Source organism: Nansenia antarctica, assembly GCF_963989245.1.
Source record: "Nansenia antarctica genome assembly, chromosome: 4".
Lineage (NCBI taxonomy): Eukaryota > Metazoa > Chordata > Actinopteri > Argentiniformes > Microstomatidae > Nansenia > Nansenia antarctica.
This window is the reverse complement of record NC_137689.1, coordinates 58809321-58829633: the sequence shown is the minus strand read 5'-3', so window position 1 is coordinate 58829633 and position 20313 is coordinate 58809321. Positions and strand designations below refer to the sequence as shown.

The following is a 20313-nucleotide window of genomic DNA, read 5'->3' as shown; positions in this document are numbered from 1 at the left end:
TTGGACAGGGACAAGCCTCATCACTCTCTTTCCATCCCCATTCTTGTGGCAGGAGTTCATTTGAGGTTCCCTTCCACTTCTGCACCTGGTAGGACACACGAAGACTGTGGTACTTCGCTGCTGCTGACGTAGGTGTACATGAGAAGTGCTAATAGCTACCTTCTCACAAAAACGATAGTGTTGTAGAGAGTCGAGTCCCTCCCCAGGTTTCCCATTGTCCAAGCACAGCAAAGCATTCTTTGATTAGATTCTAGATTAGTTATTGTGCATTCTGCTGTGGTAGCTGACTGTGTGTCAAACACTTTAGCTTGCTCACAGAAGTCATCACTGGTTGTGAATTTCTTGAGGGGAGCTCCTTTCCCAATGCCATAAATGCGGGAGGTAGTGTCACACCCAGCTATTGCATGGATGAAGAGGTTGTGAGGGCAAACACTGGGACCCAGCTGCTGCTTGGCGGCCATGATGTTCCAGACACGTGGCTTCTTCATGCTCTTCTTCGCCTCAGGTTTGAAGAAGAGGTCATGTGACTTGAGGTTGGTTTGGTATATGAGGAGGACGAGCAGATCTGTATCATCACCAATGAGCACAGTGTTTATTACTGTGGCAGACTGCACTGCTTTTTGCACAATGAGGAGATCAGCATCACCTGGAGCATGGCACGTCTGACAGTTCTTCTGTAGGTGACCACTGAGCATGTTGATGAACTGCTGCTTGTTTGTGTTGTTTGAAAGGAACAGGTTCTTTATTCATCGTAATAGGCATGTCTTTATCCATGGTTACGGCTGCTCCAGTCCTCCCACCTGCGGTGTGTCATGTCTTTTGTGGATGTGCCCTGATAACCGTCGAACACAACAACTGCCTCTCCATACTTCCTTGTGACATAATCGCTGTACAGCTTGCAGATGTCCTTGTATGTGGATCCACGTGTCCATGGGATGCGCTGAACCAATACTCCACCATCCAGCACATACTGGACTTTTATTCAGAAATTTTATTTTTCGGACTTTTATTCAGAAATTGTATTTATCTGACTTTTATTAAGACATTTTTTTTGGGACTTTTATTCTGAAATTTAATTTTTTAGGACTTTTATTCTGAACAAATTTTTTTAGGACTTTTATTCAGATTTTTTTTTTTTTACTTTTATTCTGAAATATATTTTTTTCGGACTTTTATTCTGTTTTTTTTTTTTTTTCGGACTTATTATGAAATAACATTTCAGAACCCACTGGTTCATCTTGACCCACTTACCTGTATGCATCTATGCACACATATAGTACTGCATCCAACTCCATGTCTCATGTAAAACAGTTTCTGGGTGATTGTGGACAGTATTGAACACTTTGTGTGGACATCAGACAAGAAGACATGCATAAAAACATTATTTAACATGGGTGTCAATGGGAAATTGTGGCATCACCAGTTTCAGTATTTTTCAATACTTTCCACCACTTGGATTATTTATTTTTTACCTTTATTTTACCAGGCGAGACAATTAAGAACAAAATTCTTATTTACAATGCCGGCCTGCAATAAGGGGAAAGGGGAGGTAAAGATAAAACATGTTAAAAACAAAGCACAATAAGCATTAAACACATGCATGTAACACAAACAATACAACAAAAGCTTCTTAAGACTTTTGATATGTTATGAAGGACATATCCATGAGACTAGCACAGTTGAAAGAGTTTCTGTTGCAATTTGTCTGAGGTCATATTGTATGAATGAATGAATGAATGAATGAATGAATGAATGGACTTTATGCCTGTACTACTGTTTAATGCCTGTACTACTAGTAAACACTCCCTAGTGAACACTCCTCTGGTAAGAACACTCCCGAGTGAACACTCCATTGGTAAGAACACTCCCTAGTGAACAGTACTCTGTGATAGGCTGTGTTGCTCTAACGGAGCTCTGTGATTGGCTGTGTTGCTCTAACGGAGCTCTGTGATAAGCTATGTTGTTCTAACAGAGCTCTGTGGTTGGCTGTTGCTCTAACGGAGCTCTGTGATTGGCTGGGTTGCTCTAACGGAGCTCTGTGGTTGGCTGTGTGGCTCTAACGGAGCTCTGTGGTTGGTTGCCAGCGGTGGCTGACGGGCTGTGCTGTCTGCTGGGGGAGCCCTGCTTCATCCAAGGGTCCAACAACGTTCCCGTGGTAAACGGACCTACACCTGTCGCTGTGAGGAGCCACACCCTCAACTGGACAGAAGTAGACAGGTACCATTAAACACAGGCAGACAGACAGACAGGTACCACTAAACACAGACAGACAGACAGGTACCACTAAACACAGACAGACAGATAGACAGGTACCCGTAGAGACAGGCAGACAGATAGACAGGTACCAGTAGAGACAGACAGACAGACAGATAGGTACCAGTAGAGACAGGTAGACAGACAGACAGAAAGATAGGTACCAGTAGAGACAGGTAGACAGACAGACAGACAGGTACCAGTAGAGACAGACAGACAGGTAGACAGGTGCCAGTAGAGACAGGCAGACAGATAGACAGGTGCCAGTAGAGACAGGCAGACAGACAGACAGGTACCAGTAGAGACAGGCAGACAGACAGACAGACAGACAGGTACCAGTAGAGACAGACAGACAGACAGGTACCACTAAACACAGGCAGACAGACAGTTAGACAGGTACCAGTAGAGACAGACAGACAGGTACCAGACAGGTAGACAGGTACCAGTAGAGACAGGCAGACAGACAGGTACTAGTAATTTAGTAGACGGTGAATACAGGTAGACAGGTGAGATTGTGGTAAAAGGTAACCTAACATAACCTGTCTGCCTGTTTGTTTGTCTGTCTGTCTGCTTGTCTATTTGCCTGTCTGCCTGCCTGTCTACCTGTCTGTCTCTGTCTGCCTGTCAACCTGTCTGTCTCTGTCTACCTGTCTCTATATGCCTGTTTGCCTGTCTGTCTGCTTGTCTGTCTGTCTGTCTGCCTGTCTGTCTGTCTGTCTCTCTGCAGGTCTATGATCCTTGGTAAGCCCCAGGGCCAGGAGGATTCCTTGGTGAGTGAAGGCCTGAGGGAGTCCATCGCCTCCTACCTGCTCTTGACCGGCGACCGCACAGCCTGCAGCAAGAGCTGGGACAGCTGACCACGACCGTAACCATGGAGATGACCACGACCGCAACCATGGAGATGACCACGACCACAACCATGGAGATGACCACGACCGTAACCATGGAGATGACCACGACCGCAACCATGGAGCTGACCAGGACCGTAACCATGGAGCTGACCATGACCGTAACCATGGAGCTGGGACAGCTGACCGTAACCATGGAGATGACCAGGACCGTAACCATGGAGCTGGGACAGCTGACCGTAACCATGGAGATGACCAGGACCGTAACCATGCAGCTGACCTGGACTGTAACCATGGAGATGACCAGGACCATAAAACAGCCATGGGAGGCCTGGCTCAGAGCTCTGTCCTGGAGCCTGGTTCTGATGGCCTGGTTCTGATGGCCTGGTTGTGGTGATCTGGTTCTAGAGGTCTGGTTCTCGAGGTCTGGTTCTGGATGTCTGGTTCTGGTGTCTGGTTCAAGAAGTCTGGTTCTGATGGCCTGGTTCTGGAGGTCTGGTTCTAGAGGTGTGGTTCTGGAGAGTCTAGTTCTGATGGCCTGGAGGTCTGTTTCTGGAGGTCTGGTTCTGGTGGCCTGGTCCTGGTGTGACTCTGTATGATCAGGGCTTCAGAGAGGCTGTTAACTTCTTATTGGACTGTTCCATCTGGGGGTGGACGTGGTGCTGCTGGGGGACAGAACACAAGAGCCTCTTAACTTTTTTCACTTTTCAAAAAATGCCGGTCGAGAGAGGACGCTGGCGTTGCTTGTTCGCCGCTTCTTTGCCCGAAATCTAGGTGTAATTGCAGTATACAGAGTAGATTGTCCTACAAAGACACTTGACTAGATTTAGTCATCTAAAAATGAATTAGACCCCTATACTTTCTTTTATTTAATTTTTAGTTTCTTTTTATTTTACTCAGTTTGTAAAGCGTCTTTGAGTGTCTAGAAAAGCGCTATATAAGTCTAATGTATTATTATTATTATTATTATTATTATTATTATTATTGCCTCATCATAACCCTAACCCTTACATTTAGACACTGTATGCAGTTTAATTAACTAAAACAATACTCTGTGCGTATTATGTACTCAATACAGAGCTTTATGATCAATAAACATTATGCAAAAAATGTGCTCCACCTTCGCAAAAATTATTTCAGCATTAAAATATATAGCAGAACATTGTTGCTATGAATTCTGGGGAATCACACCACCAGGAAGGAAGGAAGGAATTAGTTAGATGTAATGTCCTGCATATAACAAACAATTGTAATGCTTCCACTTTTCAATAGTAATAATAATAGTTGCAATAGTCATGTTATAGGGGCAAGCCCCTGCACCCCTTTCTCTGCAAGACCACTTGGAAAACATGAAAAACACAAAACATGTTTGTCATTTCTACAGATTTAACAATACACAGATACCTTACATCAACAATGTTCATCTCTTCACACTGTCACTCCACATCGGAATATCTAAGCCATAACATTAATAGTGTTTACGTTCTGGCCATTTTCTTTATTTGTTGGATAGCTAACACAGTGGCTTGAGACCCGGTTACCATGGTAACGGTCCATGGTCTAACATAGAGATGGGCAACTTGGATGGTGGTGAGGGCCACAGAATGTATGGACTGGCCGCAGATTCACTTGGAACACACACACACACACACACACACACACACACACACACACACACACACACACACACACCATACCTGTCAACATTGGGATTTGAAAATAAGGGACATTTTCCAGCGACCCGTCCTGGGCCGTCCTACCACTGTCCATAGGATACTCCTTACATTTACACAAGGAGACCCCTTACGTTTAGACAAGGGTACACACAGTCAATCCTAACATCACCACTAGACAACCATAGGATACTGTCATTCCAGTACTTTTCTAACTGAAGATAATACATATCACATGTAGCAAAAAACTTGAAAACCCCTAAAAAGCTTATATTGCTTGCCTTATATGGACAAGGCGCACAAAATTGACGTCAGTACAATTCGTCAGTCGTCAGAAGAGGGCGGGGACGAAAAGCTGCCAGCATGGCGTTTACTCTCTACTCCCTTCTTCAGATGGCTATCTTATGTGTTAATGCTGTTGCAGTTTTGCACGAAGAGAGGTTCCTCAGCAAAAGTAAGTGACATTTTCCGTTCGTCCATTGCACATACCAAGCATTACATTTGTGCGAGCGTGTGACAATGTAAAACAACAAAATTGCAATTCCTACTGCTGGCATCACCAGCTCTGAACCTTGCCCCCCCATCGCAGTACTAGTGAATGTGATGCTGATGATAGTCGCTAACGTTCGATCTCCCAAGCAAATGTATCGCTGCCAACTCTATCAACGTGACTCCAACATTCTCTCTTACCAGTCGGCTGGGGCGCAGACCAAGGCATTGGAGGATTCGGCGATGATCCGGGAATTAAAGCACAACTTCTGACTCTGATCCGATCAGTGAGAACCGTTATGAGAGGTGTGGCATTGTTGTTTTGAGATGCTAATTGAGAATTCATGATGTTTCATAATAAGCAGTGTTGTTGAACAAGACAGTGTTGTTGAATAATATTTTAGTTGCACTAGTAGTAGGTTAATTTAATTGAGAAAAATGTATCTAATTCTAGATTTATTTTCTGAATAAACATTGCTTAACTTCGATGATTTTAGACCACTGAATGCATATTCTCTACCATTTTTCATATTAAAGAAGCATCTTGCCTGAAAGTGTATTCTTTTGTCTAAATGTTTACAGTGCCCTTGATACTAGTGAATTCGGTCAGCATCGTCCTACTACTTCTGTTTGGGTGAAGGCGGCAGCTCAGGACACACACATCTCCAAAGAGGAACTGAGGACTGAAATATGGAAGAAGACAATCCTGTCTTTGTTTAGACTCCACACACTGGCTCGGTCTGTTAAGAGAGCAGAATGCCCTGTGTCCTGCACCAACACTGAGTTTTTAAATCTACAATCTATCGACACACATCCTCCTTTTTTATACAGCCAGATTTGATAACAATAGCTTTTCATACCACAAATGTTAGTAGTCCATATTGTTATGAAGAGAACATGCCTGTGTCAGTTTGATCAATATCATATCATATATTGTGATTTGTTAGTTTCATCTCTCTGTTAGTTTCATCTTCTTTGTACCTAATCCTTTACTGGCATACCTTTATATGTTCTACAGTATTATACATTGTTATTGAAATCTCTAATGGTCCTATTTCAAGAAGCAGTGCAATGGAGTTCATTCATAATACTGCACATTTCATTTTGATACAATATATGTGGGATGAATTGATATACATGTCTACATTATTTGTATATATCTAATGTAAGTAATAAATAAAATGTTTTTAAACATTCTTATGTATAAAATTGTGTGTGTGTAAAAAAAAAATACAGGCAGTTTGGTAGATAGCTATCAACCCGACAGCCGACACGAAGGACCTCAAAACACAAACAAGCGGCAAGGCAAATAGCAAGGTATTGTATTCTGAAGTTAACACATTTGACATGAATCTTAAATCTATTTTTATCGTCATAGTCTTGTCCTTTCTGCTTGCATAATTATAGTAGTTATAGTTAACTAGGTTTAGATTACTCTACAAAACGCTTGTCTTGCAGGCTGAGTAGCTAGCTAACTCAACAACATGCTGTTACCAGTGAAATGCAAGGTTTGGTAGAGATCTCTCGTCACTCCGTCCCATAAGAGACATTATATAATGCAAATTTACTTTAAAGAGGCTTTGCTTAGGCTACATTGTTAAACCCCATATGAATCATGATGTCTGATACAGATCAGAGATGCACACAATGTCCATGTCTTGGCAGCTCAACAGCCTCTCAGTGTATTTAATCCACATTGGGGATGATGAATAAGAGTATTAATTGTATTTCCAGACTAATAACGCCATGACAAAAATCCATCATCTCTAATAGGAGATCGCCCTTCCAGTTTGGGCACAAGAGGTTTGTGTGCAACCAATAATCCTCCAAATTCCTATACTCATGTGTATTATGATTATAATGATTAAATACCTTAGCATGTACTGTCAGCTTGGGACCTGGGTCGATAATCAGAGCTTGATGTTTGTTCTTTGTCTAAGCACATTAATGTTAATGTGGAAATACAGTATGTTTAGTGTGTCTGTGTGACTGACAGACTACAGTAAGTAAAGGAAGTCAGTATGGTTTATTTCTTCTAGTCCACTTCACTTCAGGTACCTGGCGTCATGGTAACCCGACGGGCACTGAAAGCTGTGCTTATTGACCTCAGCGGGACTCTCCATATTGAGGATGCAGCCGTGCCCGGATCCCAAGACGCCTTGAACAGGTGTGTCCACTATCCACCAGAAGACCTGGGCCAAGTGCATGTCAAATACTTAGGAAGTAGCCTATTTGAGGTGTGCTTGATTAACCATTCCATAGGTCCCTTCTACCTAAGTGCAGCTGTCATGCCAGATTATGTCCACCTGCCAAAATGTCTCCGGGGTGATGTAATCATGTCCTTCGAACACCGTAGCTATGGCGACGCTAGCATTCCAGAAAGTAAACTACAGCTTGTTGTGCTCAATACCACAGATTAATGTGTATCTTAAATTGGGAAGACAAATGTAATCTTCTCGCACTTGAATAGCATTAAGGTTGATGCGGGCTGTCTAGTCAGCTATAGCTTTTATGTTGGCATGGCCATTTTATATTAAAACACCTGCTAGCATGTTGATTTCATGTGTAATTCATACGCAATAGTGATCATGTTTCAAATTTTTCACATTAATTCAACATTTAATATTTCAAATTGGTGCATGTGCTCTGCCATCATATGTTGGCTGCTCTTACAGGAGTGATGTCATATCCCAGAGTCTACCCTTAATATTATGTATTTGACCCAGATATATACGACTCAGGTAGTCCCTGTTACCCCTCTACAAATATCTGCACATTCCTGTAATTTTGCTCAGGTTATATTTTCCAGTGTTGACATTATTGATTTCATCACTGGAAACATGCATCCATTCATGCATGAAATGGATGAGGAATGGTATAAAAAAACAAAAAAAAAACACTCCCATAAAAATTAGCCTATCCTCCGATTTCTCCCTCCACCAGCTCCACCAATTCTGCCTCTGATCTAAATGACAGGTTACGACAAGCCTCCGTGGCTGTGAAGTTTGTGACCAACACCACCAAGGAGTGCAAGCGTAACTTGTTGGAGCGTCTGCACCGTCTGAACTTCCACATCCAGGAGCACGAGATCTTCACATCCCTCACCGCGGCATGTTGCCTCGTGGAGCAGAGGAAAGTGCGCCCCCTGCTATTACTTGAGGATAGCGCACTTGAGGACTTCTCAGGTAAGGTGAGGTGTGGTAAGAAGTAAGGTTTATATGAGGCCATAGGTTGTGCCTAGTTGTATGTTTATTAAGTGGTAAAGTTTCAATGTCCACTAGCTTATGTAAGACTGCCCTCATATTCATACATTAGCAGATATGCATTTACTTGAGATCTTCCCACAATCACACCTGATAATATTTAACGGGTTATAAGCTTCTTACACTACTCATTTGTGCTGTAGGTATTGAGACATCGGATCCCAATGCTGTTGTGATAGGACTAGCTCCTGACCACTTCAACTATCAGATGCTTAACAAGGCCTTCAGGTAATTAACTTCCTCCATGTACCTCCTTTGAAGGGATAGGTGATCCAAATTACTAAATTGAAAGTTACCTTGAAAGTGTTCTATGGGCAAGCAGCGTCTGTAATCTGCGATTCAGATTTGCTTGAATAGCCACTGCAAGTTACGCAAACATTTAGATCTTTTCCATCTATCAATTTTGTAATTTGTGTGAACCATCCCCTTAAACTTAATGATTCCATATACTCTGTTGTGAGGATTCTGGTTCTGATTCTGCTTCAGATTGTGTCATCCACATTTCTCCCCATGTCTATTTTTTTTACTAGGCTCATCTTAGATGGGGCTCCCCTCTTTGCCATTCACAAGGCTCGCTACTACAAGAGGAAGGATGGCCTGGCCTTGGGCCCAGGTGCGTTTGTGACAGGGCTAGAGTACGCTACAGACACCAAGGCTACGGTGGTGGGGAAGCCTGAGAAGTCCTTCTTCCTGGAGGCTCTGCGAGACCTGGACTGCTCCCCTGAAGAAGCTGTGATGATTGGGGACGTGAGTAGCTAGCTAGATAAAATTGCCATGTGTTACCTGACTGCCCTGTTTTTAAACCCATGTCACCTGCGTGCCACAACACTGTTAGCTGTTAGCACAAGCTTTATTTTACGGAGCTAATGCATGGGTTCAGGTCTCAGGAAAGATTACTCATCATCACACAAGTGTGGCTCACCAAATCACCCCCATTACACACAGAATAATCATTAAATAAATATATATTATAATAGCATGTTTAGTGTCCTTAAAGACTAAGTGATGTGATTTGAAAGTTTGTTGATTGTCAATTAAAAAAAACAGAATTATACTGTCTTTAGCTCACATTAAAAACATGTTTCAGTCTCACACCCTTCATCAGCTTCCTAATCGTTTGAGTGAGTTTTGACACCTGACAGGATGCCAGAGATGATGTAGGTGGGGCTCAGAATGCTGGGATGCTGGGAATCCTAGTCAAAACTGGTAAGAGACAGTCAATTAATGTATAACATTAACAGACAGCATTGGATTTGACAGCATTGGATGATGTCCGGTGTCAATCATTTATCATGTGACAAAACATGAAATTGGATTTTGTCTTCTGTAGGTAAATACAGAGTTGGTGATGAGAGCAAAATCAACCCCCTTCCGTTTGCGACCTGTGACAATTTCCCTCAAGCAGTGGACCACATTCTCCAACACCTCATCTAGCTACACAAACACCAACACCTTACAGGTCGACTAATGCTGGATTTAAGTGCTTCTCAGAAACTGGGCAATTCTTGTTACTTTGAGACCTCAGAATTAACCAATGGCGAGCTCTCCACAAAGTCTTGGTGGTAAGCTTTGAGTTGCCAAGCAGCTAACTGCGTCATATGATATAGCAATCTGCTGCTCCACAGCGCAGTCGATGACATGGAATGAAACTATTCTTGATAGGTACAGGCTACCTGCAATGTACTTGAACACGCCCATCCTGTGGATATGATCATTATGTCATACTGATGCGATAGCCACAGTGTTTAACACTTCTTCTAGAATCATCTGTTTATGGTTGCCAGACTGCAGAATCTAGAATGCACTCCTTAAACATAAAACAGAACAGTTGACCATTAAATGTACAATAACAATTTTAATTTAAGAAAATATGAGTGATTTTTATTCTCTGTAACAGGAGATCAATAAAACTGTAAAAACATTACATTCTTGCAATTCTATTGATTTCCAATAGAGTACCATAACATAACATTTTAAAAGTTAAGCCACCAACAATGACATCAGAGTAGAGTTTGTTATAAATAGAGTTGTGCATCAGTATTTTTGGTAATATATTTACAGTACTCGGTACAGTAGAGACAGACCATGGAGCGTGGTGTGTGTGTGTGTGTGTGTGTGTGTGTGTGTGTGTGTGTGTGTGTGGTTCACACAGACTCGTACTCCTTCTCCCAGGCGCTGTATTTGTCCTTCAGGTTTTTGGCCGAGGGTTTGGTGTGAGCAATCACCTCCAGGAAGTCCACCGTCATCACGGTTTCCAGCTCAATGACAGGCATTTCGGACTTTCCTTTGAGGAGGAACAATGTATTGTATTAGTGCTTCTGATTGGTCAGCTGAGTTGAAATTCCATACAGTTATATGACCTGTGCAGAAACAACCCTACTACATGGTACACTTGTGTACTGTAGATCTGAGAGGATTAGATCGGTATCAAGCAAGATGGCACAAATTAAACAATTCCCATTTACAAGTGTCTAGGGAGACATAACTGGACATTGTTTCTGGACAGGGTTATAGTGCATTTACATATTTATATTTTTGTTGTTTAGTCTTAACCAGAGCAACTTCCAATCAGTACATTGGCCTAAAATAAGTGAAACACCTACGTGTACATTCCAATCATCGCAAGGAAGTCTTTCTTTAAGGAGAAGTGCTAGAAGCAGTCACAGTGCTAGATAACGGGAATATTATTATTTTTATTGTGTTAAGAGTGCTCAGAACAGGTTTAAGGCGATATCAGTGTCTGTCTTACCCTCCTGGTGACTCTCAAGAGCATCAAAGATTTTGCGGACAGGTCTCATAGCAGCCTCCTTACACACTAGCTTGATATCTGATCCAGAGTAACCCTCCATCTCCTGGAACAAGTAACACATTACCATTGTTTTTTTTCTCTAGACTTGGAAAATTTCTGGTACAGTGCCATTCTCTTCAATAAAAAGGATGCAGTTTGACATACTCCCTTGCTCTGCCTACCTGTGCAAGTGTTTCATAGGCTAGCTCTGTGCGTAGCTCCACCCCTCCATTGCAGCTGAGTGGTGGCAACCAATGAGAGATCATGGCTTGTCGTGCAGGGCTGGAAGGAAGGCCCACCAAAATCCTCTTCTCCAACCGCCGCAGCATGGCATGGTCCAGCTCCCTGAGAGAGAGAGAGAGAGAGAGAGAGAGACTTGACTCTTGTCTGACTTAAATCAATTGTAGATAACAGCTTTCCACGATAAAGCAAAAAGGATATGTACCATTCAAATGAAATAATTCTAACTGCATTTCAAATTTAAAATGCTACACAAAGAGAATCAGATTTGTGAATGTTCCTGGAAACCTAATTTGGGACACCACTATAGCTCCTCACCATGGTAGGTTGGAAGCAGCCAGGACAAAGACCAGGTCGTCTGATTTGGCCAGCCCGTCCATCTGAACCAGCAGTTCGGTCTTCATCCTACGACTGCCCTCGTGCTCTCTAGGCAGACAAATCATGGATATGGGATAGTAAGTAACCATTGAGCTGGGAACAGCTCTGACACCACTGGAGCCATATGGGAGTTTCACTTGAGAAGTGGCATGCCCTCCACATGGGGTCCAGTGGACCAGTCCAAGTTCAATGATATTTAATCCTGGGCTTGGGCAACCAAACGTCTGCATTCAAAAAACAATGACTTACCCAGTGCAATGCCGACCTTGCTGCATATCATACAAAAGGTCTTTTTAACCAATATTTCACATTCCTGACACTTTTGTCATTATAACATGGTATGTTAGTGGTGCTGATATACTATCAGATATTTGAAGCTCAAATTCTTCCAAAAATCAAGGCAAAGTTGAAATGATCGTTAAAAAACTGCAGAGTGCACCTTTAAAAACTAATGATGATATACATTTTGATGGTGAATTAGGATAATTGTAGGAGACGTATGAGTTGGCACAGTCATTCTCTCTCACCCTTGGCTAGTGGACCCCCTCTGGCTCATCACTGACTCCAGTTCATCCAGAAAGATAGTGGAAGGGGCGTGGTAGCGAGCAAGCTCAAACAAAACCTGTTGTGCACACACACACACACACGTCAACTACCATTGGAAAACAGACCGGGATCAAATACTTGAACATATAACATGAAAGTACTATACATACAGTAAAGTATATGATTTAGCTTGGAGTTTGTGTTTTTGGAGCACTTAAGTACAAGGGTTTTGGAGCTCTTCAGTTCTATAGTACAGGGCAATATATTGTTCACATACTGTATGTATTTGACCCAGGTCTGACTCATATTCAACTTTAAGACCAACCTCTCCCAAACATGGCTTTGTTTTGAAGATGCCATCGGTAACAGCAGCACTGGGTTCAAATAGTATTTGAAATCATTTCAAGTACTTTGCTGTGCTTGAATGAGTTTGCTTGGCACAACAGGACCAATGGAATAGTCCCAAAAGTGCAAACCCCACCTATCTGGCTCATTTTGGCCCAGGGTAACAGTAAGGGTAGGGTATGGGGTTGATAAAATGGCAGACATCAAAGGAATTGAAGACCACCCACCCTGACCAGCTTCTCTGAGTCTCCCCTCCACTTGCTGACAATGCTGGACGCTGAGATGTTGAAAAAGGTGGTGTTGCACTCGGTAGCTACAGCCTTTGCCAACAATGTCTTACCTGTGCCTGGGTGAGGGATGAGTTCATGAATAAAAGAGAAAGAGATACAGGGAGAGGTAAGACAGACATAAGTCATGGCAGGTTAATAGAGATAGGGCTGGGCATGCCTGACAGACAAGCTGAAGAAATCGAACCTTTGCCATTTGACAATGCTCGGCTCATCCCTGTGTGACAGGCAATTGATCATATCGGAACCTAGAGTCATTGACTGGGTAAATCAAAGAACATCTCACTGTCCATTTCCGTATCATTCCCAACAAAGGATAAGGTGTGAGACACATTACAATCGCCATTAAGAAATGGCGAGGGTGTGATTTCTTCAGGATGTCTGCCTGGCATGCTTATTCAACTGTAAATAGATATGAACAGTAAATAAATAGATATGAACAGAGTGAGTGATACACAAACCAGATCTGGGTGATGAGGAAAGATGAAAACTAAGCAAAATGTGCAAACGAGGAAGAAATACCATCACAGGTGAGGTGGTCTTACCTGGTGGTCCGTACAACAACAGACCTTTCCATGGTGACAGAATGCCTGTGAACAGCTGTGGATACTAAGGAATGAATGAGGATGAATGTTATCCAACCATATGAAATTAGTCTCAATCAACCAGTCACAATGATATGTGAGCAACAAACAAGCAACAAACAATATAATCAATATAGACAATAACCCGACTATAGACCCTCAAAAAGCAAGCCAGGGAAAAACTTCCCAAAAGGAAGAAAGCACCCAACCTTTCCGTTCTGTCCCTAACATACCACTGAAGAAATAAATAAGAAAACTGACCCATGATTATGACGGGCAACTTCACCCCATTCCAAATATACACTATCTGAGAGGATTAGATAGGTATCACAAGCAAGATGGCAAAAATTAAACCTATGAGTGTGTATGACTAAAATAGTGTTAACTCTGGAGCAGGGCAGCAAAGGCCTAGACACACTAACAGCCACGGGGGGAAGGGGATCACAATCTAAGACAGGGCTTGAGGTTTGTAGAGAGGAACATGACTATGGCAGATCTTGAAGGGTGGCACCACAGATATGAGAATAATTTCCTTCCGCGTTCTTATTACCGTATGTTCTTTGGCTGGTATTACTGTACATCAACCCACCTGCTCCATGCACACAACTAGAATATAGGAAGGACAAATAATACCTAATCATTCTCTGACCTAATCTTCGGGGAACGGGACACATTTGTTGTCATCACCATGCGAGGGCTGATGATGATGACGAAGGAGGGGCTGCGTTACGGACAGATTGGGTGGTATTCAAGTATGGATTTAATGTCACCTTAAGGAATAACATGACCCTGTTTCCTGTAGGCCTTTAGTGGAGACGTATTCAGAATCGAAACGGGGCGGCCATGGCGGAAAATACCACAGTGCTTAGCAGGGGGATACCTTAATGGGGTAGACGACAGCCTCTTTGACTAATCGCTTGGCCGCCTGCAGGCCTATAATGTCGTCCCAGCGCACGTTGGGATTGTGTAAATAGATATCCTTTAAGACAAAGACAAGATAGAAGAGGGATGGAGCTTAGATCTTCAATTATACAAAGCAGGCCACACGCACACGCACACACACACACACACACACTCACAGGCACACGCGTACACAAACACACAGACACACACACACACACACAGCATTTGATACAATGGGGGCATAGCACTCATAGAATGAAGGAAGCTCTTCACTGCTCTCTAGTGTCACATTTGAATATTACAGACAAAAAAGTAGCCTACAGCACATCCTCTGCTGTTTACTCATCTTATATTGCCCATGTTGTTTCTCTTATGACATCATATTTTGTATGTTTTTTCCAAGGCAATCGGTTCTTATGAAGGGGATGTGTCTATCATTCTTATCTTACCCTGCTTATAACTGAAGCCAGCTCTCGCATTTCAGCATTCATCCCACTGAAGGCACTCAGGGGTTTTAGAAGGCGCTCCTGCCACAAAGGAGATGAGGGAGAAACAAACACTCTAGGATGAAGTTGCAAATAGGTTCTGATCTTGGAAAAGCTTACCCTCACCAATCCCAAACAGTAACTATCAGAGGCAAAAAAAACAACTGATCCAACATCAGTAGCACCTGGGGGCAACTTGAATGAATGGTCTTTATTGTCATTGCTACAGTACAGGTACCAAACAACGAAATTTAGGAAACTTCATCCTGAACAAAATGATATTATGCTTTCAGAAAGGTTTCAGAGCATTGGATTGAGTGTAGTAGTAAAGTGTAATAAAGTCTTCAGAGCTTGACACTGCCCTCAATGGGCAACAGTACATCACAGTGCAGAGAGGGAGGGCTCTATTTTTGGCAGGACGCAAAGCAAAACTTGTTTTAGTACTTGTACTAAAGTTGAATCTAATCTAATCTAATAAAAGGCATTGTCAAGCGTGTTGGCAATTTCAGCATGTAAAAGTTGCCTGTAGAATGTTCAAACCATAACTCGAAGATTGGCAATTAACCAGTCTTACATCACCTTGCTTGCGCTGCACTAAGAGGGGTGGTGTTATTTGAGGTGTGTCCTTAAAAACATGCGCCAAAGTGCCAGTTTCAGGCAGCACAGGGGGGACACTTATGATCCAACAAAACCTCATCTTATTGCAAACGCAGCTGTTTATGAGAACAATTTTGACAGTGGTGGTGCATAACATGATGCTGTTCATTTGAAAATTAGTCCTGTAGTCTAATAGGATGTTAAATGTCTAGTCTATATTTATTAATGCTCTAGTCTAGGCAACAAATGTATAGGTTATGTGAAAGTTTCCCAAATTCTCAACATTATCGGCTCAATCAGGATGTTATTGCAATTATATGACACAGTATTTGATAAACTATCAGACAATTCAATATATAGTACGTGTAGCCTAAGGTCTCTAGACCATTGGTGTCCTCCCGCTGTTAATCCGAGATAAGGTAAATACACCATAAGGTAAATAAGCCATTGAACATGGTAAATACAAACTTGAGCTCGCTACATATTTTGGCTATGGATTGCATTTATGCATTTTGATTGGTCAATGAGTGATCAAGATATCAACACACATTTCATTCATTTATTCATCAAGTCAGCCTTTTTACGGTACCGTTGGCATATGCCCCAGTAGAGGTGCTGCCTTCAATTAAATGACTATACGATCTCAACATTTCTAGTTAAAAATAGGACAATTCAGTCGACATGTCCTTCATCAATCTGATGAAGGTCATGTCGACCGAAACCACTGTACATAGTTACCATGGGGTCTGGGTGGCAGGAGAGACTGTGAGACGTCACGTCACTGGCAGCTCCTCTAATGGCGTCCTGGATTAGATCTCGGTAGTCTAAAATCTGACCCTAAGAGGGGCAATAATACAAGATACTCTCATGTTTGGGCAGTCTGAAACAACAGTGGTTGGGATAAATTCATACTCAAATCATATCTTAAATAGTTGGCCTAGTCTATGTCTTGTGTACAGATATGTATGTGGACAAAATAAATCCTTGTTTACAAAGACTGTGTAGGCCATCCTCTTTTTCTGCATTCACCAATTCCAAAATGCAGTAGAGGGACAATACCAAGTCCCACAAAACAATCTGAAAACTCCCCGTCGTCCCAATAGTCTGATCTCTATTCCTCATATCCTCCTTCCTCGCTTCCTTTTCAAAACGCATATGAGGAGAATATCTAAGGGGAGAAACCTTAGAACTTCCTCCACCTCTGCTGGCCAACTGGCAGTCACACTGGCAGTCTTCACTACACTGGCTCACCACTGGTGGAATGAGCTTCCCACGGCTGTCAGAACGGCAGAGTCACTCCCCATCTTCCGTCAGAGATTGAAGACCCATCTCTTCAGGCTACACCTTAACTGCTCCTCCTGAGACATTTACTACCCCCTATACTGTGTCTCCTAAGATTTCTACTACCCCCTTGTACTGTTTCTCCACTGTCTATAAAACATTTTAAATAAATAATAATAATAATAATAATAATAATAATAATAATAATTTTAAAAAAGCATTCTTCTTCTAACACGATGACTGCCAATGGCCGCTGGCCTGAACTAGATTACTTTTCCTGCTACGACTGGTGGATTATTGATTCACTTACTTAGTCAAACGTATTGATTGTAATTGTAAATCGCTTTGGAATAAGGCGTCTGCTAAATGCCAAAAATGTAAAATGTAAATGTAAACTTCTCATCCACTGCATTCTGAGACGGAAGCGAGAGGAATAGAGGACAGACTATTGGGACACATACAATGTCTCTCAAACTAACCTTCTTCCTCTGCGCTCCCTCTCCTGCTCCATTGCGGACGATGGAGGACACGTTCAGGCCAAACTCTGGGGGGGAGGCTCTACCGTTCTCCTGCAGCATTGAAGAATACGTTCACTGTCAATCTTATGAGGACAGTCCAGGACAAAGAAAATGTACATTTGTAGGCATATTCTGTTTAGATACATTCATATTTTTGTAAATGACAACATACACCTACAGCCTTGCTGGCATTCTTGGCTGCGACCTTGGGCTCCACCTTTTTGACCCCACCCCTGGACATCGGTCTGTGACTAGAGTTTATTCTGGGCAACGGCTGGATTACAGAACAAGGGGTCCTGAGGGACACACAGACAAGAGAGGTTACATAACAACCATTTATGATATTGTGGTTTCATGTCAAATGGACCAAAGTCTCTCAGCCTATTCGATGTAATCCACATGCAAAACACTACTGTATATCCACCGTTTTCGAAAATGTACTTTCCTTCCTTTAAAATGATTGCTGTCATGGCAAGTTATTTTCATACAAAATGAATAAATGTTTCATGACAAACATGTTTTCAAATAGATATATAGCATTTTGGTATGATACCCTTCACATACTGTAGTGTAAATGAATGAAAACATATAAACATTCTCACTTTTTTTTGCCGCTTCTCGCAAGTCTACTTTCCACTAGAGAGAAGAATTGAGAGAATTAAAACAATACATATGTCTAGAAACACAAGACAAAACATTTTAGGCAGTGCATTACAAAACCTCCCCACTTATTCAATGGTAGGCGAAACACTTAGCCAACACCATCTGGAGTAATAAATTAGAGTGAATAAATTGAGTAAACAAAGAGATATCAGTGAAGTAGCTCTGTCCTTCCGACCTGGTTCTGCTAGTTTCTTCGTTAGCTTGGGATACTTCTGAAATTTGATGTAGTAGTAGCTTTCATACTCCATCAATACTGTGTCAAGGTCGATATTGTCGCAGACTTCAAAGCGGCACAGTCCTACATTGGTCTCTTGCTCCAAGGCGTTGGCAGCGTCCATGTACCTAACAACATAGGTTCCCATACCATCATGTATCCAGTAGGCCTATTCAAAAGCAAACATATTTTAAGCTACCTTTCCTAGTCCATTAGGCTTGACAAAGGTGCAAATCAAACTTACCCTTCTTCCATTAAATGATGAAAGATCAATATGAGTAAATTTCTTCTTCTGGCCTCTATTCTCATCATATCCTAATATGGAACAAGAGTTTTATTAAATTAAAATTAAAAATGCATTTCCTCAAATGACAATATCAGAGGTCTGCAACATTTTCCGGCAGATGGCGCCATATTATTATACATGTCAGACCGATTGCCTAGGCAACGGAAGATGCAGACTGACTTTGTACACCAAGCTAGCTAACTTAATACCCCAGCCAGGCTAAAGGGAAATCATACAACTTCTCAATGACATGTTTGATACTGTGTGTTTGCTGCTGTTGAAAGGTCCAGATGTTCCATCATCCGCTGACTAGTTAACTAGTAATACTAGTAGTATGGCCTTAACTACCCTAAATGACCCATGATTTAACAAAAGACATGCAAACAGCCCTATAGGTATTTCTTAGGACATTGAGCATAGTGCATAATGATACTCACCGCCTCTCTTGCTTGATTTGCGGTTTTGATAGATTGATACGAAAGCTCCATTATATAATGAAACTACGCAACTTGTCGCCTCTCTCACTTGCTAATACTAGTGCTAGTAGTAACTTGTAACGTTAGCTAGCCGTGGGTGGTTAGTAGTTTACGAGTTAGTCAAAGACACAGAACCAGATTACTCATCAAACCGCATGCAAACAAATCGTTTGCTAGCGTGGTAAATGTGCAGGAGAGTGCATACAGCCCTATCAATAGCTGTTGACTTGAGAGGAATGCGTGAGAGCGAACGCAGTGAAGTGATGTCCGGTCCGGAGGGAGGCCGATAGAAGGATGTTCACGCGCTTGTTGAGACACGCTTCATTTTCATTGGATGAGAATGAGAATGCAAACTGAACAGGGGTCCATAACCTAATGGTTTTTGCAACGTATTCTTTCTCATCTGAAAGCTTGCCTTTAGTGAAGTCAGAAAAAAATATCTCCAAGATGTCTGTATAAGATGTAAACATAATGAATGAATATCAAACAACCACATTTGGACAGACCAAGGCAAAGCTTTCATAGTGCATTTGATGGAGCTCAGCTAACTGTTATCATTTGCATATTAAACTAGTCAGTAATAGTTTATAATGTGGTGTAGTATTAAATTAAACTATATTACCATATGTATGTATTATCTAATGACTTCTATTACAATTAAGTTACTTGAAGTAACATCGTCTGTGATGGTTCGTCTGTACATGTACAGACATAGACAATACACTTGAACTTGGTTGTTTATCTGGCCTTTGTTTTGTTTGTTTTTAGTTGCTGAAATTAAGAATTTCTACACCGAAATGTGATAAATGGTGTGTATCACAACCTCACAATCACCTTATATACCTTATATGGCAGAGTTGAGTGGCCCTCATTGGCTGCACGTCGTCTCTCATACTGGCACACCTTTATATATAAAGCCATTTTAGGCGTAGGCCTACTCCCCCAATATTTATGTGGTTATATTTCAAGAATCCAGAGTACTTACTCCTTACGTTCAGTTCGCTCTGAATTTGGCAAGCACTCTTTCATGCACTTTTCACCTGCTGCCTGGAATTCACTATAGAGCACTCTGAACCTGAAGGAACTAATTTCTCTTGGAACATTTAAAAACCTCAGACACAGAGTTGAACATTTCCTTTAATGGATGCTATGTTCCCTGTGCCAAAGAATGCTGTGATTATGAAGAAAACCTGACA

At 41.9% G+C, this 20313-nt stretch overlaps 4 protein-coding genes across 5 annotated transcripts in view; 3 read left to right on the top strand and 1 right to left on the bottom strand.

Annotated features, from left to right (window-relative positions):
- The window catches only part of LOC308156179 (src-like-adapter 2), a gene marked incomplete at both ends in the record, with an annotated part of 7167 nt that extends 4057 nt beyond the window's left edge, over positions 1 to 3110 (top strand). Inside the window, 2 exons of the mRNA XM_080529534.1 lie at positions 2085 to 2217; positions 2981 to 3110. Coding sequence (XP_080385660.1) covers positions 2085 to 2217; positions 2981 to 3110 — 263 coding nt within the window. The remainder of the gene's footprint in view (positions 1 to 2084; positions 2218 to 2980) is intronic.
- A 2006-nt stretch (positions 3111 to 5116) lies between these two features.
- ier3ip1 (immediate early response 3 interacting protein 1) lies at positions 5117 to 6457 on the top strand. The gene is made up of 3 exons (XM_080528009.1): positions 5117 to 5228; positions 5468 to 5569; positions 5846 to 6457. Exons 1-3 carry the CDS (start codon positions 5138 to 5140, stop codon positions 5899 to 5901), a joined length of 249 nt encoding a protein of 82 aa, XP_080384135.1. The 5' UTR covers positions 5117 to 5137; the 3' UTR covers positions 5902 to 6457.
- Positions 6458 to 7059: 602 nt separating this feature from the next.
- hdhd2 (haloacid dehalogenase-like hydrolase domain containing 2) lies at positions 7060 to 10325 on the top strand. Of its 2 annotated transcripts, none has more exons than XR_013937400.1 (7): positions 7060 to 7066; positions 7303 to 7430; positions 8240 to 8448; positions 8670 to 8754; positions 9057 to 9273; positions 9614 to 9732; positions 9857 to 9927. XR_013937400.1 is itself a non-coding variant. In XM_080528722.1 (7 exons), exons 2-7 carry the CDS (start codon positions 7330 to 7332, stop codon positions 9958 to 9960), a joined length of 780 nt encoding a protein of 259 aa, XP_080384848.1. In that variant the 5' UTR covers positions 7060 to 7066; positions 7303 to 7329; the 3' UTR covers positions 9961 to 10325. The 2 variants fall into 2 exon arrangements, 1 of the variants encoding a protein (XP_080384848.1); XM_080528722.1 differs by having other exon boundaries at positions 9669 to 9732; positions 9857 to 10325.
- Positions 10326 to 10670: 345 nt separating this feature from the next.
- On the bottom strand, positions 10671 to 19129 carry katnal2 (katanin p60 subunit A-like 2; the record flags this gene model as incomplete). The annotated part of the gene is made up of 16 exons (XM_080528436.1): positions 10671 to 10810; positions 11276 to 11378; positions 11497 to 11659; positions 11873 to 11980; positions 12460 to 12554; positions 13051 to 13169; positions 13656 to 13719; positions 14575 to 14673; positions 15047 to 15124; positions 16418 to 16516; positions 17440 to 17529; positions 17651 to 17774; positions 18081 to 18114; positions 18317 to 18483; positions 18600 to 18670; positions 19079 to 19129. The coding sequence occupies 16 exons, from the start codon at positions 19127 to 19129 to the stop codon at positions 10671 to 10673; spliced, it is 1605 nt and encodes a 534-aa protein (XP_080384562.1).
- Between the last annotated feature and the right edge of the window lie 1184 nt (positions 19130 to 20313).